Source organism: Pongo abelii, chromosome 17, assembly GCF_028885655.2.
Source record: "Pongo abelii isolate AG06213 chromosome 17, NHGRI_mPonAbe1-v2.0_pri, whole genome shotgun sequence".
In the NCBI taxonomy this organism is placed as follows: Eukaryota; Metazoa; Chordata; class Mammalia; order Primates; family Hominidae; genus Pongo; species Pongo abelii.
The window spans coordinates 64,344,647-64,366,840 of record NC_072002.2 but is presented as its reverse complement, the minus strand read 5'-3'; the positions used below and the strand labels follow the sequence as shown (position 1 = coordinate 64,366,840).

Sequence of the window (22,194 nt, the reverse complement as noted above, 5' to 3'; positions counted from 1 at the left end):
ATCACCTGAGATCAGGAGTTTGAAACCAGCCTGGCTAACATGGCGAAACCCCATCTCTACTAAAAATACAAAAATTAGCTGGGCATGGTGGCACACACCTGTAATCCCAGCTACTCAGAAGGCTGAGTCAGGAGAATCACTTGAATCCGGGAGGCAGAGTTTGCAGTGAGCCAAGATCGTGCCACTGCACTCCAGCCTGGACGAAAGAGCAAGACTCAGTCTCAAAAAAAAACATGATGGAAGAAAACACACTAACATTTGTTATTATTGAAATATTAGTTATATTTGGTTTGAAAGAAGGAGAAGGGTAGAGCAGAGAAGGACACAGGGGCTTCAACTGCATCTATAATGTTTTACTTTTTAAAAATCTGATATCTAAACCCATATGGAAAACTATTTACATGTGTAAGTCTCAATGGTGATTTAATAGGTGTTTATTTTCTTTGAAATATTTTATTTATAAATGATCGTCTTTCTGCTCTCACACCCATAGGTATAGTTTATACCTGCAAGGGCCCAGAGAAGTAAAAAGATACACAGTCTAGACCACAGGCCAGCACCCCCAGTTCACAGGTTTCTAGACTAGAATCATTCAGCTGAGGGCTCCAAGCCTCCACTTCACTTCCCTCTGCTGCCAAGCTGTGCCATAGATGACGAATGTAAACCAGACATGGCAGCAATTATAATGGAGAAAATGCCAGAGGAGGGACAAAGAGGGAGGCAGCTGCCTCCTCCCATGCCAAGGCTGGCAGTAACCTCTCTAGAGGTCAGCTGAAGGACTTGGTTAAGGAAACTTTCCCTTCTTGACAAAGGTCTCGCAGGCTTCCCCGGCTTCTGTTTAGAAAGAAGCCTGCTCAGGGAGTCAAGGCACGGTGTTAGGAGCTGATAGAAAGATCTGGCTCTTTTATGCTAGGCTTGGGGTTAAAAGAAATGGGAAACTGCCAGCTAGCGTGGCACAGAGGATTCTCTGTTACTTGCAGTTAGGACCACAACCCCATATCCTTGACTTAGAACCTCTGAAGGAGAGAGAATAATGCTCTGAAAATCAGATGCTGGGGAAAAACAGCTCCTCCCACAGACCTCGTCCATGGGGGGGTCCCTGGAAGTGATACTCCAGTCTGCTCTGCTCAGAAGCAAGCAAAGCCTTTTGTCTGCATGGACCCCACAGTAAACAGATCAACAAGGCAGCACTCCTAAAAAGCCCGGTCCAGGAGATGTCCCCCTCCTCCAGGCTGACACAAGGCCTGGCAAACAGAGCCAGGGCTGAATTCCTGCCTCCACTGGCGCACCCCTCTCCCTGAGGGCCGATGTTCAGGGCATGAGATGCATAACAGTTTTGATAGAAGCCTTGATCTAGAAGTCACTTGTCCTTGCAAAGGTGTTTGAAGTTTTACCCGCATGCTGGAGGGAAGGATTGAGGGTGGATGCAGCAAAGGAAAAGAAATGTCAGAGGCACAGCCTTCTGTTCCCCACCTACACCAGGCAGAAGAAGGAGCAGGAGGCACTTACTTCCGCTGGGTTTCCCCAGACTTCACCCGGATGCGCCTGATATTCAGCTCCCGTCCGGGGTTGCGGGGTTGAGACAGGTAGCTGCGAAGCTCCTTCCACAGGTTGTACCAAGACTGAGAGGCGCCCTCCCAGGTGAGCTGGATCTTCAAGAGGTCTCCCAAGTCCTCCTCGGTGTAGACCAGGAAGGTGTTGGTGGCATTCTGCTCGATCCGCTCCACTCTACAAGTGGGAGAGAAGCTGATCTCACTCCTCTAACAGCTAGAAAACTGCCACACTGTGTGGGGTGACATGGTGGCAGTAACAACCCCACACAGACAGGAGAGAGACAGTGTGAGTGCTTTCCCCACCTCTAGCCCTCTACCTCCTACCAGCAGGACCAAGATGGAAGCTCAGGTGTACTCCACATGGGCCGAACTAACTTGGCCCACAGCACCCCAGCTTCTTATCAAAACCATTCCTGGGCACCCCCTCCACCCCACTTATGCTACTTCCTGAAAAGACAGAACCAAGAAAGAACACAATAAGAAAACACAAAGAAGTCACATCCCCACTCAAGTGCGCTGTTCCGCTCAGCCTTAGAACCTCTGAAGGAGAGAGTTAATGATGCTCTGAAAATCAGATGCTGGAGAAAACCAGCTCCTCCCACAGTCCTCATCCATCCCACAGACAGGCATCTGTCTCCCCCAAACTCCTAGCTGCTTCCTGTCTGTCCCTCTCATTTGGCTTGGCCTCGTCTGCCTTGCCCTACCTGTGTGTAAGTGTGCATGTGCCTGTACAAACCTGGTCTCCCAGCTAGACCGCTAGCCCTGAGAAGTGAGCTACTTTGATGATGTTTCATCACAATCCCAACATTACTTGGCATGATGCTTTGTCCCTGGTGGATACTCAACAAACATATACAGATCGCTATGCACCCTTCCCATAGCCACATCATTAGGAAAGGTCCAGGGATGACGTTTATGAAGTTACAGATTGCCTGAAGCATCGTCAGGTGTTGCCTGGAATGAAACAGCAGTTTCCGCCCAGCTGATCCAGCTGCTGACCCAGCAGCTTCTCATGATGCTGATTCATCCCAGGAACTTTTCTCGCCGAAACGCTGAGTCAGGGCTTGGTAGAGAAGGTGCGGCGGGAGAGAGGACTGCAGAGGCCCGCCAGACCACCTGGCTCCTCCCCAAGCAGTCGGACTCCACTCTCCTGCGTGCTGCACTCGTTCACACGCTCCCTTGTGCTCTCTCATTCTCAAACCAGCCTGTTCTCTGTCCCGAACCCAGCAAGAGAAACTGATGACTTACATTTCCAGTGGCAGAGTCTGGGAATCTGCATTAGTGCCATAAAGGGTGACATAAAAGGTGGGCTCAATTTCTCCCATGTTCTTGTAACTGAAGACATGGATTTTCATCTGATAATGGTAAACTGCAGCGACAGCAGAACAAAGATGCTTGTAACCCTCGCTTGTCATCACAGGAGACCCCTGACCCAAACTGAGTCCCGCAGCACAGAGATTTTAGGGCTGGCGTTCTTTTGGTTGAGCCCAGCCTGCAGCCCCCATCTGCTCTTGTTCTGTCCAATGCCATAAGAGACCACTGCAGGAAGAACGAGCCCTGCACGTGGGGATTAGATCTTTTGAGGATTTTCACTTAGCTGCTTTCTAACTATGTGCCCCTGGATCAAGGACCAAGGTATTAACCTCTCTGTGCCTCAACTTCCTCATATGTAAAATAATACCCACAGTACCCAGAAAACCTTGTGATTTTACAGCACATTATAAAAATGTAACATGTCATTTTGGTCCCCTGTTCATCTGCCTCAGATTTCTTGTGATGATCAAGTGAGAAAACAAATATGAAACAGCTTTGAAAGTTAAATGCAAGATACAAATTTAAGATATTGATATTGTGATCATGGACTGATAGCCACATCACAAAAAGGGTCCGCACTGTTTATTTTGTAAAGATTCCCTTTTCTAGGACATGCGCAGTGTAATCTGATTTGCAACAATTTGATTTGATTGTGCTGGCCACTTCTGCTGGGCTAGGATGTGCCCTGCTCTGCAGCATGGTATTAAGGAGGTATTAAGGGCCTCCCTCAGGGACACTCCAGGGACTGAAGGTTACCTCTGAAAGGCATGCCTGCCCGGGTTTTTAGGTACATTTTGCTGTTCCTCTTGTTCCTCATTTTCTTGGCATTGTAGCCAATGCTATTACAACGGTTCTTGCGGCAGCTCAGACAGATCCCCTTTTTGAAGCGATTGGAGTCAGTGCACTGGAAGGCAAAGCTCGGCTTGTCCTGATTCACCAGAGAGTCAACAAAGAGGTGGATGGCTCGCTCATGCTCACATTTTACCACCTCTGTGATTGCTAGGGGTGGGAGAGATAAAAAGCATGCAGGATGAGCCCTTCTCGATGATTAGACACTCAAATAATAAATACTGTACTCCTCAACAGTGATAGCTGTTTATTGTTGCTGTTAGTATTTTCATGTAATTCTTTTGCTTATTTGTTTTGAGACAAGGTCTCACTCTTGCCCAGGTTAGAGTGCAGTGGGACAATCATGACCCCCCGCTCACAGCAGCCTCAACTTCCGAGATTCAGGTGATCCTCTCACCTCAGCCTCCCCAGTATCTGAGACGACAGGCACATGACCACCACACCTGGCTAATTTTTGTAGTTTTTGTAGATACGGGGTTTCACCACATTGCCCAGGCTGGTCTTGAACTCCTGGGCTCAAGCAGTCTTCCCACCTTTGCCTCCTAAAGTGCTGGGATTACAGATGTGAGCCGCTGCACCCAGCCTGTGTAATGCTTCATTAATGTCCAGCAAGGTGCTAGGCTCCCATTAAGATGTAGAAGAATTTAAGGCCATTCCTGCTGCCTAACTGTTCACTCTCTTGATGGAAAGACAGCACGAATACACACAAAGCAATAAAGAGCAAGAACGCCCATATAATAAGTGATAAGTAGGGTGATGCAGACCAGCTGTGCAGCAGGAGTCACTACCTCCTAACAGGGCTATACAGCCACAGAATGCTACAAATGGATCAGATCCTAAACATTATCTCACGCAGGGCTCAGCAAAATATGGCTTGCAGGTTTGCTACCTCTTTTTTTTTTCTTTGCTTTGTTTTGTTTTTGTTTTATAAACAGTGTCTCATTATGTTGCCTGGGCTGGCCTCAAACTCTTGGGCTCAAGTGATCCTCACCTGGGCCCAAGCAGTCCTCCTGCCTCAGCCTCCCAAATAGGTGGGACTACAGGTGCACCACACCATGCCTGCTGGCCACCTGTTTTTGTAAATAAAGTTTTATTGGAACAGTCACCCTCATTTGTTTATATATTGTCATGGCTACTTTCATGCTACATCAGCAGAGTTGGAACAGAGGCAATACGACCCACAAAACCTAAAACATTTACTAGCTGAGGCTTTAAGAAGATGTTTGACAACCTCATTCTAGTCTAATCCCTTCAATTAAAGATGATGACCCAAAGGTCCATAGGGGTGAAGTAATCTGCTCAGGGTCATACAGACAGTTGGTTACAAAGTTAGGCATACAATTAGGATTTTCTGGCCCAAATAATTTCCGGGATCTTACGAAAAATTTGGCAAAGCCAACCCCAACCCTGCCTCATTGGCACCAGCAGCCTTAAGAAATGCTATCATCCAGCTGGGCATGGTGGCTCACACCTGTAATCCCAGCACTTTGGGAGGCCAAGGCGGGTGGATCACCTGAGGACAGGAGTTCGAGACCAGCCTGGCCAAAATGGAGAAACCCCATCTCTACTAAAAATACAAAAAATTAACTGCGCATGGTGGTGAGCACCTGTAGTCCCTGCTACTTGGGAGGCTGAAGCAGGAGAATCACTTGATCCTGGAAGTGCAGGTTGCAGTGAGCAGAGATCGCGCCATTGCACTCCAGCCTGGGGAACAAGAGCGAAACTCCATCGAAAGAAAGAAAGAAAAGAAGGAAAGGAAAGAAAGAAAGGCCATCATCCTATATTCTGAGGAGGGAGTAAAATCCCCTTGCATGGACCTCCAAACCCTGCAGAGCTACTTGGATTAAACCGGGAGAGGGGAAGACTGAGCAACAGGGCAGGACATGTGGAGGGCAGAGCATCAGAGTGGAGAGAGCTGCCTGGGTTCAAGACAGGAAATGCTGTCAGCAGCCAAGGCAGAAAAGGATAAGAAATCCCCCCAAAATTGGTCACTGCCCTACACCTCAGTTTTAGCAGCAAATTCAGTTCAGCCCAAATCTGCTGAGAATAGGCTCAAGCATTCAGAAGATAAATTTTGGAACCAGGTATGGTGGCTTGTGCCTGTAGTCTCAGGCTGAGGCAGGAGGATCATTTGTTTCCAACCTGGGAAACATAGTGAGGAAGAAGGAGAAGAAGAAGAAAAATGTTAAGTGAATGGAAAAAACTTAAGTGAAATGGTTTTGCTTCTTTAAAATGTTACCAGAAGTTAAAATAGAGTGTATCCATGCTATGGAATATTATACAGCCTGTAAAAATAATGTTAGTAAATCTGTGTGCTCTGATATTTGAGAATATCCATAATAGCAAGATGCAGTGGCACATGTCTGTAGTCTCAGCTATTTGGGAGGCTGAGGCAGGGGGATAGCTTGAGCCCAGGAGTTCAAGGCTGTAGTAAGCTATGAATAGCCACTGCACTCCAGCTTGGGCAACATAGCAAGATTCTGGCTGAGTGCAGTGGCTCACACCTGTAATCCCAGCACTTTGGGAGGCCGAGGCAGGTGGATCACCTGAGGTCAGGAGTTCAAGACCAGCCTGGCTAACATGGTAAAACCCCGTCTCTACTAAAAACACAAAAAATTAGCCGGGCATGGTGGTGGGGGCCTGTAATCCCAGCTACTGGGGCTGAGACAGGGGAATTGCTTGAATCTGGGAGGCAGAAGTTGTAGTGAGCTGAGATCGCACTACTGAACTCCAGCCTGGGCAACAAGAGCAAAACTCCGTCTCAAAAAAAAGCAAGATTCTGTCTTTTAAAAAAAGAAAAGAAAAAGAATATCCATAATATATTATTACAGGAAAAAAAAGAAAGTTGAAAAAAATTAAAATAAAAATAAAGTTGCAGAACAATGTGATTTGGGGGAAAAATATGCATGCAAATAATTTGCAAAGAAAAAAGACTAGAAGGATACACACAAAAGCATTCATACTGGCTACATCTGAAGAGTGGGAGTGGGAGTGCACTTTTGCTTTATGCAAGTCTGTAATGCTTGATTTCTTTTTCAACAAATGTGTGTATTCCTTTTGTCATAAAAAGAAATTAATCAGCCGGGTGCGGTGGCTAACGCCTGTAATCTCAGCACTTTGGGAGGCCGAGGCAGGTGGATTACTTGAGGTCAAGAGTTTAAAACCAGCCTGGCCAACATGGTGAAAACCCATCTCTACTAAAGATACAAAATTAGCCAGGCATGGTGGCACGCGCCTGTAGCCCCAGCTACTCGGGAGGCTGAGTCAGGAAAAACGCTTGAACCAGGGAGGTGGAGGTTGCAGTGAGCCGAGATTGCACCATTGCACTCTAGCCTGGGCAACAAGAGCAAAACTCCCTCTCAAAAAAAAAAGAAAAGAAAAGAAATTAATCAATAACAACTGTGACCTTAAAGCATGAGAAAGCAGAGCAGGAACCACTGGGTCGGTTAGTCTTGGGGAACAATGAGAAACATTAAATACAGCATTGGAGGCCTCTGTGGTGGGAGGTGAGAATAATGAATAAATAGTGCCTGCAGCGCTAAAGGCTCTGGCTGATTTAGAAGGAGATGGGATAAACTGAGTCAAACACAAAGCAGAAGAGGGAACTCACTTCCATATGCAATTGATCCCAAGACATCGTTGAGTCCACAGCCTGGCTGAAAGTCACCCCCATTGGGGTAGATGTCAATGTGGCCCACAGGCATCTGAATACCAATACTCAAGCCGAAGGAGCGCGTGTAGGTGTGGAGGACATCCACAAAATCTGCATCGTCTGGAGACAGCCTCTTGTGGATGTCGGCCCCTTCAAACATGGGCCCGGCAGGATCCAAACCTGCAGCAGAAGGAGGCCCCAAAACAGCTGTGTCAGGCGCACCAGGTCAGTGAGTCCTGATTACAAGTTAAGTCTGAGTGTGCAGAATGAAGATGCCTTCTGAGACCAGCTGGGAGAATCAAGACATGGAAAGCATGGAAGAAAATAAGAAACCCATTTCCATATGCAATTGACCCCAAGACATCATTGCGGAAATTAAATCCTACTGTTATGAAATTTATACTTTCTTCTGAAGCCTTCATGTATCCTGACACCTCCGCCAAACCCCGTCAACTAGCCACAAGGTTCACGCTGCCACACAGCTCCAAGGAATTGCTCCTGTTAAAACTGAAGCAGTTCTAGAAAGAACTCAGACTGCCTGAAACTAAGCCATTTGTCCCATTCATTCTGCCACTGAGCACCTTTCATGTCCTTAATTTTAGCAGAATTTTTACAGAATAACTAAGCTGCCTACATCCTTCTGGAAGGAGAATCCAGTCTCCCCAAATTGAGCTATTTGTATCTGAATTTATTCTTCCCCTTCCTTTAGTCAGGCCCAGGGGTGGAATAGTGAGAGAGAAGAGGACACCCAATACACTGAGAATCCATACATCAGGCCTCCAGAATTCCTCTATTTTGCAGCCACCGTGAGAAAACCTTTCTGCCTCCAAACATTTTGTGTTGAGCAGGCAAGCGGCACTGTTGAGAGCACTGGGTCTCATATTTGAAACTGGGAGCTTGTTAAATTTAAATTCCACCATACAGCTACAAAAAAATCTGGAAGGACACACAAGCAACTAGTTACCTGTATGCATGTGCGTTGTGGGAGAGAGTGGGTAAGGGAAATGGACAGGTAGCAAAGCAGTAAGAGAGACTTTCACCATCTTTTGATTTGAAAACTGCATTAATGTAAAACCATTCCAAAAGAGAACTTGCAAAGTATAAAATGCAGATTCCCAGGTCCCTGAACTCCTAGTGGGTAGATATGAATTATGGCGCCTAGAAATAGATATTTATTCCCCAGATGATCCTAAAAGTAGGTATTCTGTGGGCCAAATATTGAAAAACTTCCCTGTGTTTCACTATCATTTATAAAATGGAACCTGAATTTATACCTTAATTCATAAAGTCCATGTGAGATCTTAGACTGAGTGCCTGTCAGTATTAGCTACTATTACCAAGCCCAAGTGATTATGGGAACCAGATTTATCCCAACCAGAACGGCTCTTTGCCCAGACACACAGGAAGGACCTGGAGAAAGTTGAGAGATAAAATGTGCCAGAAAGGAAGGGCCGCTGGAACAGTGGTTCACCACCACAAGTGGCTTTGCCCCCCAGGGGACATCTGGCAATGCCTGGAGACCTTTTTGTTGCCCCATTCTGATGGAGAGAGTTGCTAGCATCTAGCAGGGCCAGGCCAGGAAAACAGCTAAACATTCTACAGTGCACAAGTCAATCCCCCCAACACACACACCCCCCACACCAAAACCTTACCTGGCCCCAAATGTCAATATTGCCTAGGCTGAGAAACCCTGGCCTCGAAACACCAAGGCTGGGAGGAGATGTGACCAATAAGAGTTCTGAAAGGAAGACACGGGTAACAACCGTGTTCACCAGACCCCAGCACATTAGAACCACGGAGCCTATCAGGAGACTTGAGATGATAGTTTCCGGATAAACAAGAGGCAGAGCTACCGTCTAGAATGGACGGTCAACTTGCAGAACTCATTACTCATATGAGAACTGGTAGAGGCTGAAACGCTAAATAGTTTCCAAAAATTTAGATAACTTTTTTTTTTTTTTTGAGACGGAATCTTGCTGTGTCACCCAGGCTAGAGTGCAGTGGCGCGATCTCGGCTCACTGCAGCCTCTGCCTCCTGGGTTCAAGCAATTCTCCTGCCTCAGCCTCCTGAGTAGCTGGGATTACAGGCATGAGCCACCATACCCAGCCAAATTTAGATAACTTTATGTGTAACCAAGACAGAAAGGGAGCCCAGGCTGCTTGAGGGTTCATCCCTAGCCCAGGACCCAAAAGAAAGATGGCACAAAAGCAGTGTGCTCCCAGAATAGCCCATGACAACCCATTTCAGAGGCCGCAAGGACCACAGTACTGACACAGCGGCCTCTCCCTGCCTCTCACCATGTCCCCTGGAGGAAAGAGAAAGAGAGAGCAACATTCTGCTTTGCAATCAGTACAAGAGAGAGGCTCTTTATGTGGTGTGAACAAAGGTCCCCACCAGACGGTCAGTGCCATGGAAACCAGGCTGTGTTGGAGGAATGCAGGCAGCTGATGGGGTTTCACTGGCTGGCTGGCAGGCAAGGCTGGGCCTTCACCTACCCAGCCAGAGCCTGCCTGCCCTGCTCTGACTGTCCCTGACACATATCTGTGGCCCACAGGTTCAGGGGTGCAGTGGCACATTTAACTTTTTTAACTAGGGGTGAATGACAGGGAGAACTGCCTCCTTAAATAAAGAGGAGATTGAGAACCTCCGCCACTTCTTCCATTCAGTCATAGACTCCTCCAGAGTTGCTTTGTCCAGCAAATGGAGCACACACACACGCACACATGCAAAACTTCCAGGCTTCCAGGGCTGTGCTTTCTGGCCTGGCAGGGCAGGGCCTGCTGTAGTTCAACAGCTACTTTTTTTTTTTTTTTTTAAGACAGGGTCTCACTCTGTTGCCCAGGCTGGAGTGCAGTGGCCCAATCTCGGCTCACTGCAACCTTCACCTCCTGGGCTCAGGTGATTTTCCCACCTCAGCCTCCCGAGTAGCTAGGATTACAGGCATGCACTACCATGCCTGGCTACTTTATCTCTGTCTACAGAAGAGAGGCAGCATGGCACAGCAGTGAGGTGCATGGGATCTGGAATCTGACAGCATGGGTTTGAGTCCTAGCTCTGCTACTTATAGGGCCCAGGATATTGGGCCCTTTACTTAATCACTGAGTCCTAGTTTCCCCCTCTGTAGAATGTTCAGGGTTGCTGTGTGGTTCAGAGATAGCATAAAGTAGCTGTCATATATGAGGTGTTTTTTGTTATTTTTTATTTTTTATTTTTTTTTTGAGACAGAGTCTCACTCTTGTCACCCAGCCTGGAGTGCAGTCGCGCGATCTTGGCCCACTGCAACTTCTACATCCTGGGTTCAAGAGATTCTCCTGCCTCAGCCTCCCGAGTAGCCGGGATTATAGGCACCCACCACCATGCCCGGCTAATTTTTGTACTTTTAGTAGAGATCGGGGTTTCATCATGTTGGCCAGGCTGGTCTTGAACTCCTGACCTCAGGTGATCCACCCACCTCGGCCTCCCAAAGTGCTGGGGTTACAGGCGTGAGCCACTGTGCCCGACCACACATGAGGTATTTGACATTAGCTAGCATCTAGCCTGCACATATGGACACATTTCTTGAATAAATTCATCTGCTTGCTTACCTGATTATAGCAAACAAGGCACAGGTTCAACTATAAATATATGACCTTTTTCCTAGTATATCACAGGCTTCTCTCAGAAGCCTAAGAAAGTAAAACTCTAGCAAACCCCTATCCACACCCTCTGGTCCAAGCAAGATTGGGGTTCAGATATACCCTTGCAAGGCCCAGGCTAAGGACTGTCTGGTGGCCTTGGCATAGTGGCATCACTGGACGCAGGACCCCATGCAAGCCTCAATCTGTCCTCTTACCAGTTGTGATCACCTTGTCCACAGGTCCATGAGAAGTCTACCAAGGGGAGAGGAGAGGACACAGCCTCCCCCATCAGACATACACAACAGCATGTGTCAGGGGTGCTGCTTGGCAACTGGACAGAGGCCAGGCCCCTTCTCTACAGAGAAAGGCCAGAGGGAAGGGGGTATGCTCAGGGCATGTGGGCATCATGCTCCATGCAAACATCCCAGAGCACTAATTAGCATTCTGCCTGGCTCCCCTGCCATCCTCAGGAGAAAAGCCCTTACCCCAGCAGGTGCCACTCAAACAGGCAGGGGGAAAGAACTGGAAAGTTCCCTCCCTAGCCCCATCTCATTTCAGATTTAGAAATAGAGAAAGGCAAGATCTGCAGTTTGTCATCATTACTGACCTCCTGGGCCTGACTCTGGTGTGTGCTACAATTTGAACTCAGCTGCCTGGATCTGAAACATCACACCTCTCATTCAGGGGCTAGGAAGAGGCGCTCATACGATGGAACCCGAGTGGCTTCAAGTCAAACTACTTTGCACCAGCAAGGGGTTAATGAGCAGTCATGGGTGGCCACACAATCATAGCCCACTTTGGGCAGCTCAAGCCCCACAGTCTTGGAAATCAAAAATAAAGCTCTCAAGCTGGGATGAATCAAATCATTGGATCAACAGGCATGTGCGTGCATGCATGCTCATGTGTGTGCACGCACATACTAGACTCAAGCCCAGGGACAGGATTCAGGAGAGCCAGGAAAACTTCACACAGATATTCTTTTTAAAATTCTACCATATCAGCTTGTCACTGAAATCTGAAATTCTACCTTTACCAAATCATTATTTAGCTAAGGACTGTCTTCTACCTGAGTTTTGTTTTGTTTTTTGAGATGGAGTCTTGCTCTGTCACCCAGGCTGGAGTGCAGTGGTACAATCTCGGCTCACTGCAACCTCTACCTCCTGGGTTCAAGCGATTCTCCTGCCTCAGCCTCCCAAGTAGCTGGGATTACAGGCACCCGCCACCCACAGCTGGCTAATTTTTGTATTTTTAGTAGAGACAGTGTTTCACCATGTTGGCCAGGCTGGTCTCGAACTCCTGACCTCGTGATCCACCCACCTCGGCCTCCCAAAGTGCTGGGATTACAGGTGTGAGCCACCACACCCAGCCTGAGTTTTGTTTTAAAATGAAAACACTGCAGGGAAAGGAATTGTTCAGATCTTTCCTTCTAGGTGATCACCCTTAGAATCTTGGAAGTAAGGGGGAAGCTAGGGGTAATTATAAATAAAATAATGCTGGAAGAAGGATAGAAGTTCAGGGCAACAAATTTACCATTAATTGTAGCATAGACGAAGCTCTGTGTATATACTTGAGGGGCCCAAAAATGAGAAAGAAAACCTTTTACACTTTTCACAATCATTAAATGATTTAATCCAAACTCTCATGTTAAAAGCTCACTAAGATGCAGTTTTCAACATGGAAAATTCAATTTTCTATTGACCCCCTGGGGACCAATATCAGAAAGGTTCCTTTTATTACAAAGTTGAACCACCTGTTCCAAATTGGTAGCTCTCATTCATAAATATGCTACCTTAACATGGGAAAGAGGCTATTGGGAGACAAGATAGAAATCAGAGGCAGAATTCAAACTAAAATCTACTATTAATCCTTTTCCCCTGAGTCCTTGGGTGGAGATCTAAAGGGAACAACACCCAAAAGCGTTGAGGCCAGGGCTCCATCCAGCTTCCGCTCTTGAGTTATTAGCTGTTTGCCCCTGGGCAAGTTGCCTCACCTCTCTGTGTTTGTTTCCTCACCTGTTGGACCAGACCCATGGTTTTCAAACTGTGTTCCCTGGTGCTGAGACTCAGATGCCTCTAGGGAAGGGGAACGCCCACATTGGCAAAGCTAACACAAGTTGCCATATACCCACCCCACTTCACCCACAGCACCCCCCTTTCTGTGTCTCATATACTGCAGGCCTGTGCGAGTTCAATTTGGAAAAAAAAAAAAAGGTTCTTGTGACTAAAAAGAACACTTGGGAAGTTTTGAATTAGATGCTTTCCAGGTTCCTTCCAAAGCTAACTTTCTATGACTCACTCTGCTGCCTCATTTGGGAGCATTCTGGCTTAGCGTAGCTGAGGGAGCCCTTTGGTGATGGAAGCGGAGCTCACCTGTGATTCGGCCCACTGTTCCTTTCACGAAGTTGCCAGCATACCCAGCCACGTGCGCTCCGAGGCTGTAGCCGATCAAGTGGACATTCCCGAGAGAAAAATCATCCTTCTCCTATAGAAAGTCACCAAAGTATGTGAGCAGAAGAGCAGGGTCCAAAGCCCCCAGAATCAGCAGCAGTTCAACAACTCAATCACGGAGCAGGAGGAGATGCAGGGGCCGTGGACACAGAGACTCCCCAGGGCCCCACTGGCTTTGCTGGTGATGCCACATGTGTGGGTCACAGCCAGCTTAGGGGAGGCCAAAAGGACTTGGTGGCACTGCAAATGCCAAGTGCGGGGACAGGGTGGAGGGTATGACTGGAGGCTGCATATGTGGCTGTTCCCTACACGTTTCCTGTTCTTTCTGGCAGTATCTAAGAGCGGGGAAGGTGGTGGTGAGGAGGTCAAAGCTGCCGTACTCACTGGAGACTGCAGTGCCAACCACAGCCCTCAGCAGAATGCCCTCTGCCTGCCCTCTAAGGCCTGACCTCCACCCAGCCCCAGGAGCTGCCAACCTCCTCCTCACAAGCCCATGTGGGACCCCAGACTTGACGCATTGTCCTCTGTCAGAGCACTCATCTGGGGGGTAAGGAGGTAACCCCATGGCTCAGAAACCAAACTCTATAGAAGAGCTTAGGCAGAGGACAGAGGGACTGCTCGAGAATCCTGACCAGAATTCTGCCAGAATTCATCCCATTCCACGGGAACAAGGCCAGGCCGGAATTGCCCAGATAGTGGTGCCGCTTTGACAGTGTACCCTGCCCTGCCTTCTCCCAGCTAAATCCACTGATCTCAGGCAGATTATTAACCTATTACAAGTAAATAGGCTGGGTGCGGTGGCTCACGTCTCTAATCCCAGCACTTTGGGAGGCCGAGGCAGGCAGATCACCAGAGATCAGGAGTTAGAGACTAGTCTGGCCAACATGGTGAAACCCCATCTCTACTAAAAATACAAAAATTAATTGGGCATGGTGGCTCACACCTGTAATCCCAGCTACTCAGGAGGCTAAGGCAGGAGAATTGCTTGAACCCAGGAGGTAGAGGTTGCAGTGAGCCAAGATCATGGCACTGCACTCCAGCCTGGGTGACAGCGAGACTCTGTCTCAAAAAAAAAGTAAATATAAGACTTCAAGATCTGTTTTCCACACTTCATATTTTAAAACAGGTATCAGGCAGGCTGGGCACAGTGGCTCACGCCTGTAACCCCAGTACTTTGGGAGGCCTAGGCAGGCAGATCATGAGGTCAGGAGATCAAGACCATCCTGGCTAACACAGTGAAATCCCGTCTCTACTAAAAATACAAAAAATTAGCTGGGCATGGTGACACGCGCCTGTAGTTTCAGTTACTTGGGAGGCTGAGGCAGGAGAATCGCTTGAACCTGGGAGGCGGAGGTTGCAGTGAATCGAGATCACACCACTGTGCTCCAGCCTGGGCAACAGAACAAGACTCCGTCTCAAAGAAAAGAGATATTTGGCTGCATTTTTTAAATAACCTCCTCCCCACCCTCCGCACAGCCATGCTTCAGAGACAAGAGTAGGCTTTGTAGGAATTTCAGATCACAAGCCTGGCCTGGTTCCTGGCCATCCCCAACCAACCTAGGGGCATCTGTTTCTAAGATCAGGAAGAAACAACATATAAGGCCAATTTTCAGCAAATTAAGTAACAGGAAAAATCCAGAGATGTATCAATAATTAAAAGGCTCTCGAAAAGTCCCAGCTTTCAGGTATTCCAAACAATACTTAATTCAATAAAACTTTTAATCTCAAAGATTTTTATCAGACTCCAGAAGTTCATGGCAACAGATGCATGACCTGCATTTCTTAAGAAGATTGGGTTTGAGATCCTGCTGGCGACAGGAGACTCCCTCTCATCCCCCAGTACCTGCAGCCAGTCGAGCATCCTGGCAATGCTGTGTCCCACCACCCTGGTATTATTGACCGCATCCGTGTAAAGCTGGTGGGCCAGGGGGAGCCAGTCAACCACAACTACATTGGCGTCTTTCTCTCTTGTGTGCAGGGCTGACACAAGTTTGTGCAGCCAGTTTTCAAAGATACCGCTCATCTGCAGAGAAAAGTGGAAGTTATTTTTTATTCTTGGTTTCAGAAATCCTAAAAAATATGGAATTCCTTTCCATATGACCCTCTCCCCAATTAATTTTTTTTTTTTTTTTTGACTCAGGGTCTCACTCTGTTGCCCAGGCTGGAGTGCACTGACAACAATCTCAGCTCATGATAGCCTCCAACTCCTGAGCTGAGGCGATCCTCCCACCTCAGCCTCCAGAGTGACTGGGTTACAGGCATATGCCACCATGCCTGGGTAATTTTTAAACTTTTTGCAGTAACAGGGTCTCACTATGTTGCCCAGGCTGGTCTTGAACTCCTGGGATCAAGCGATCCTCCCACCTAGGCCTTCCAGAGTGCTGGGATTATAGGGTGAGCCACCATGCCCAGCGCCCCCAGACAATTTTAGAACCTGCACATTGGCTGCTCAGGGACCAAACATTTGCACACGAGCAGGACCAGCACAGGCAGAATCACTACGCAGGTATTTGTCTTCCATTGCTCTTTACATCCCCAGTATTTCCCATCAAAACTTTCCTAGCTAATATCCTATGCTGTTGCCCCACTGTCTGTTAGGGCCACTATGAGATACGTGTTAAGGGTGATACTGGCATGAGGCTGGTCTGAGTCCCTGTTACAGGCAGGCAAGTGGCCTGGTCCATCCTTCAAAGGCAGCTGGGGAGGGTTGCCCTGGAGAATTAGCTTCTCTCTTAGAGAGGCAGGGAGATGCTGTCTCCTAGGTGAATGCAGAGTTAACAAATGACCCCTTCCCACAACCCATCTCTGCCATCCCTCTTGACCCCAGAGTAGGGAAAATCTGTCCCCGGAATCCCAAATTACAACTCAGAACATATTTTCCCACAGAAACAAAGTTATAAATGGTGACTAGGTCCAGTTGTAAACCTATCCACAAGCACATTATCAAATAAATAGATTTTCTGTGCCTAGCCTGGGAACCTAAACACCATTTACAATCTTGCTTCTATGGGAAACTGCTGTTCCAAGTTCCAAACAGATTACAAAAGAACTTTCTGGAATGCAACCCACTTATAAGTCGCAGGCAGCTTGTATTTGCATTTTGACACGGGGCCTTAAAAAGATTCACACATATGATTCTGATTGTAGGTTGTGTGATGAGCAGGGTTAGACAGGCTCTTAATCATCTCTTCATTCAACTAGGTAGGCAGGCACCTACCCTCTCTTGCCCCGACCTCAACCATGGATGACAGACTTAAAGACCCCAAAAGCATGTAACAGATATGAATTTTTCATCATTAAGAGGAGGACTGTCGCCTTCCAATTAGCCCAGGCAGAAATCTGCTCACTTAATAGTGCCATTTCCCTACAGACTGGCATTATATGAATGAATAAATTCCTGGCTGGTCAAAAGCTTCTGAAGCTGAGCACTAAAGCCCTTTTTTGTTGAAGTTTGTCATGGGCTTTTCAATGTGAATTGCTCAGCTAGGGCACATAAAGAGCCCCAGTGCCTTTAAACGGGGCTATCTCTATGCAAACAGGAGGGCACTATGCCAAGGGCAGCCAGCAATCCAGGCCAGCTGGCTACTCATAGGTTCTCTGAGCCAGTCAAGTTGCTTTAGTTAAGCTCAGCTCTCATGGCAGGACAGCCCCCTCCAGGCAGTGGTTGACCAGCGTAATTAAGTGTAATTAGAGGAGTTCTTAAGAGCCAGTGGAGCTGGGCTGCTGCCCTCAGGAGAGCCACTTTCTGAAAGCCCGTTGTATGCCATCATTAATACCACTCTGCTGGAGTCCAGATTGCCCCTTAGTGAATGCCCATTACATTCTTCACAGCTGTCTGAAATACAAGCAGCCCACAAGGAAAGGGGGGAAGAGGGTTTGGAATCTGGAAACACCAGAATTCTTTCTAATTGACCAAAACAAAAGGAATCAAATCTTATATAAAGCCACAGAGCTCCCTCCCTGGGCTCACCGTCCATCCGTGAATGATGAAAAAGGTTTTAGCTGTCATGTTGAAACTGCAGTCTTCTAAGGGCTGGCTGTGGCCGAGGGAGAGGTAGCATCCTTCATGCTCTGGGTCCTTGGAGGTGCGGAGGTTAAACCTCACAGATGGTTTGACCTCAGTCTGTATAGCTTTGGGTTTGTGGAGCTTATCTGGGGAGACAGAACAGAGCGTGGGTGCATCTAGCAGACTTGCGGAGTGAGAGACCTGGGGTCTGATTCTAGTTCAATCGAGAGCAAATTGCTTAAGCCATCTGGGTTTTGGTTTTTACATCTGCTGAATATTCCCTTTTCACCTCCCAGAAAAACTGTGAAAATTTTATAAAAAAGGACATCTCATTTATACTTAAAGAGTATTAATTAGTCACTAGTATTAATTACTGTCACTCTGAAATAAATAGATCTCTCTCTTGCATTTCCCTCTTCTTTCCTATCAAAAGGCGTTCTACTTCCTTCCTACTTTTAGAGTACAGGTTCTCAATTCTTTTTCTGAAATGCTTGGGACCAGGTGAGTTTCAGAATTTAGAAGTTTTCAGATTTTAGAAAGGCATTATGGAGCATACACCATATATTATATAATGCTGCCAGTGGGGCCTGGGCTATTCCCCCTGGATCAAACACCCTAATATTTCTGCAGAGAAATACATAACCACTCACATTTGAGGGCAAACATAAAGATAACCAATAGCCTCCTGTTATCTCAGGCCAGGTTTTTGCTGCCAAATAAGTTCAGATCAGGTAAGGCCAGGTCTTGCTGCCAAACAAGTTACCAAACACATTTTCCAGTTTTGAGAGATTGTGGATTTTGTAATTGGAGGCAAGAGGCTGTTGACCTGCTGGAAAATAGGCTTCCCCTAGTGTTCCCATCTAGGGAACTTCAGGCATCATCAGTGCCCCTTCTAGTGGTGGCATGTGCCAGGCATTCATCCAGTTTGTTAAGTAAATGACTAAAGCCATGGAGAAACTTCTAAAAGCAACAAAAATCCCCCCTTCCAGCTTCACTGCTCATGCACAGTGCCACCTAGGAGCAGCCCTGCTCCCAAAGTGCAGCTCATGTCACTGATGGCCACTGTGGCTTAACACTAAGTAGGTGCTGTCATCATGACACTGTTTCAGAAAGTCATAAATGGACCCCACCCAGCACTCTTTCAGCCATCCTGGGATGCATCACTGGATAACTGGCTAGGAAGTTAGAGTATCAAACTCTCCTATCACGCAGCAGGGAAAGATGCCAAATGACCATCTTGGAGTTAATTTATATCAGAGTTAAGAAGCAAAAGGAAGAAGATAGCAAAAGGAAAGAGATATAGTGGTGGAAAGGGTGGAGGGGAAAGGAGGGAGACGGGGGAAGAATGCAGCAGATATAAGAGGGATAAGGTTCCAGAAATTGCTGCTGAATGCACATGAGCAGAAATCAGGTTAACCGTCATGAAAGTAATGAACAAAAACCCCAACCAGCAGAAATTTGAACCATGGACATGATGAGTTCGACAACTCCCCACCTTCTACCCAGATAGCCACTCATAAAGAGGCCAGATGGGGAAACCTAGGAGAAAAGAAGGCTCCTGGATTCCTGAGACAGATCTGCGGATAAACCCACATATGGACAAAGACTCTTCCTCTTAGTGTCTGACCTGCTCTGACCCCAAAGTTCTCTAGGTGCATTCCTACTACTTTTGGCCTGGGTCACTTCAGCCTCTGGGACTTTCTGATTGTTCCTCACCCAGATGTCCTCATGGCTCCTTCTCTCGCCCCCTTCAGCTCTTTGCTTAATGGTCAACTTCTCCAGAAAGGCCTTCCCTGACCACATCATAAAATCGCGCCACCTTCCCCCACCAACATGCCCCACCTTCCTCCTCTGCTTGATTTTTCTCCATAATACTGAGCACCACTGATATTTTAATCAGTGCACTGTCTGTCTTCCCACCACTGAAATGTAAGTGTCACAAGGGCAGAGATTGCCATCTATTTTGTCCACTGCTCTCTCCCCTGCTCCCAGAATAGTGTCTGACACTAAGTAGGTATGCAGTAAATACTTTTTGGAATGAAGGAAATGACTCACACATACTCAGAGGCCCAGAACACAGAAGTTAGAAGGAACTTTAGCATTTTACAGGTGAGGACTCAGAGATGAGACCTGCCCTAGGCAATGCTTCTAGTTAGCACCAGAGTTGGAAACATGTTGAGGAAAGCAAGGCTTTCCATTCATTCACAGTAACCCTCCCACACATACATAAGCCCACACAGATCATTTGGCACAACCTCAGCAGACTAGAAGATGAGATGATGGGGTTCAGTTTAGAGGCTCCCCAGCCTTCCACTGCTTATCAGCTGACTTAGTTCTCACTCTGATTCTGATTCCCCCAGAGCTGACTGACTCTGGATCCCCCACGGCAAGCTGCCTCCACTGGAAAAGGCTGCCATACAGAACCCAAGAGGAAGAAAAGCTAAAAGCCAGGAGGAGGAAAGGGAGGAGGAGTGGGAAGAGGAAGAGTCAGGGGAGCGCAAGTGTGTTGAAGAGGAAAAGGCTGGCAACCTGGGGGAATAGGCCCTGCAGCTTCTAAGTACAAGCGACCCACCAGACGCTCCCTGCAAGCACGAATCAAACCAAAGCCAGCTACCCTGCCACCTGAACTTTCAAGACACCTACACCAAGATTAAAAGGCAGCTCCAGGAGACACAGCTCTAACAACCTTCTTGCCTCTCAAACCTCCAGGTTCAGGCATGAGGACAAGGTTTCAGAGCTGCAGCCAGGCCGCTCGGCTGGCTGGACAGCACCAGCACTGGCTGAGGGAGCCGTATAAGGGAAGGAGGTGGGGGTGGGAGGGCTGGCAAGAGCCAGCGCACCCTGCCAGCCTTTGCCTTTTGCATGACTTGCCGGGGATGCCCCCATCAGACGCGCAGAGAGACAGGTGGACTCCAAGGTGGATTGGAGGAGAAAATGGGCAGCGCAGTGGGAAAGGAAGAATTTCATAGGAACAAGGAGGGATTGACGAATCAGCAAGACAGAGGGGACCCAGCACAGAGAAGTGGCTGGGGGGAATAAAAACAAATACACGTTACCTTCCAGCCGTCCCTCTGGACCAAAAGGTACTGGGCTCCCCGCAGCAAAGCAATAGCAGAGGCTCCAGAAACAGAGCAGAGGAACGGAGTTGCTCATCCTGCCCCGCCACACCCCCTCCCCAGAAACAGGAGTTTTAAAAACAAAAACCACCTCTTGGTGTTTCCAGCAATCCCGGCCGGTAAGACCCTTCTCTCGGCCAGGGGCTGGGGAACTGGAGGCAGAGAAGGTGGAAAATGAAAACTTGGCGGCACCGAGCCCGGGCGGCGGCAGGGAGCGAATGTGAACGGCTTGCACCAGAACCAGATCTGCCCTTGTCCTGAGCCGCCGGGAGGCAAGGGCTCGCTGCTGTCACGCTCCTTTAGAGGTAGTTTTTAAAAGTATGGGAGTCATCTGACCCATCGCCAGATGGTGATTTGCATAATTTATTCCCGTCTCTGGGCTCTGATTGGTCACACCTTGCTGACGCCGGAACCGAGACTGGAGAAAGTTTGAATGAAAGCGCTGCACACTCACCGCGTGGACGCCCCACGCTCGTCCCCGCTTCCTCCCGGGCCCGCTCCGCAGGCAGCTGCGACTCCAGCAGCCCCAGCTTTCTCCCACTGCCCTCCTCCGGACACCCAGATCCTCCTCCCCCCCCTGCCATTCCAAGTGGCGGAGGCGGACATTTCCCTGAAACCCTGCGTCCGCTGGGGACGCGATCCCTGGAGAAGGAGAGCATCCTCTCCAAAGCGCAAAGCCACACTCTCTCTGGGAGTGGTCTATCCGCTCCCCGGGCCGGGAGTCCGTCGGGGGAGAGCCACCTGGTCATCCCCTTTATCCTTCTCTTCTCCCTCCCCTTCCGCCTAGCGAGGGCCGCAACAGGTGCAGAAGGCGCCGCCGCACAATAACCCGGCGGAGCCAAGGGGCTGTGAGCTGCGGCCCGCGCTGGAGCATCGCACAGTACCTGCTCGGAATCCTCGCTCCGCCACTAGCTGCAAAACTCCAAGCGAGCCAGCCAGCTTCTCCGAGGCAGTTCTCTCGTCCGCAATACGGGGGTGATAATGTATCGGCGGCTTAGGGATGTTGGGAAAACTAAGAGTTCACGTAGCAAAGCACTTAGCGAGGCGCGGAGCTCGTGGCAGGCGCTCTCCTACGGTGGGGTGGAGGGCTACGGGAACACCAGGCGACCTCCTCAAAGGGACCAGTGAGCCGCTATTTGGAGTCTAAGACGCGTGGCCAGCGCCCAGTGTCTGCCGATGAGCACTAACTCCTTGGCGAGTGAAATCAAGCATCTCCTTTCTCTCTGTTCTCCATCATTTCCTCCCGGCTCTCATTCCCTTTATTGATCCGGGTCCTGGGGCAGAAAGCAGCGAGCGGAGGGAGAACTTGGCCCGGAGTCTGCGTCTGGCGCTGGGGAGCGGGGACTGAGCCCGGAACACCGACCGGGCGGCTGCGCCAACAACCACTGCGGACACAGGGCGGGTGCGAGAGGCTGAGGCTGCGCCCCGCCATCCAGCCTCGCTCCAGCCGGGAGGATCCGGCTCTTTAAGACGATACCCTTAACCCTGCAGTCGCCCGGAACAGGTCCTGCCCCTGCCTGGGGAGGGAAAACCCCCACAGCAGCCCCGCGCCCCTTCCTCCCTAGCGTCGAGGCTCCAACTGGAGAGACCTGTGTGAGGAAACCGAGCCGGAGCCAGCAGATCCTGTTCCGACCTAGCC

The 22,194-nt window shown here is 48.7% G+C and overlaps 1 protein-coding gene across 3 annotated transcripts in view; it reads right to left on the bottom strand.

Moving 5' to 3' along the window:
* Positions 1-21,991, bottom strand: part of LIPG (lipase G, endothelial type) — a 29,546-nt gene extending 7,555 nt beyond the window's left edge. Inside the window, exons 1-8 of one of the 3 annotated variants that reach the window (XM_024236098.3) lie at positions 21,440-21,991; positions 17,404-17,585; positions 15,277-15,456; positions 13,356-13,467; positions 7,327-7,548; positions 3,624-3,866; positions 2,802-2,922; positions 1,510-1,728 (exon numbers count right to left, since the gene is read on the bottom strand). In XM_024236098.3, the coding sequence (XP_024091866.1) occupies positions 1,510-1,728; positions 2,802-2,922; positions 3,624-3,866; positions 7,327-7,548; positions 13,356-13,467; positions 15,277-15,456; positions 17,404-17,442 (1,136 nt within the window). In that variant the 5' untranslated portion in view covers positions 17,443-17,585; positions 21,440-21,991. Of the gene's footprint in view, positions 1-1,509; positions 1,729-2,801; positions 2,923-3,623; positions 3,867-7,326; positions 7,549-13,355; positions 13,468-15,276; positions 15,457-17,403; positions 17,586-20,495; positions 20,876-21,439 lie in introns of those variants that run through there. The other 2 variants (XM_002828209.5, XM_009252370.4) reach the window with 2 other exon arrangements.
* Between the last annotated feature and the right edge of the window lie 203 nt (positions 21,992-22,194).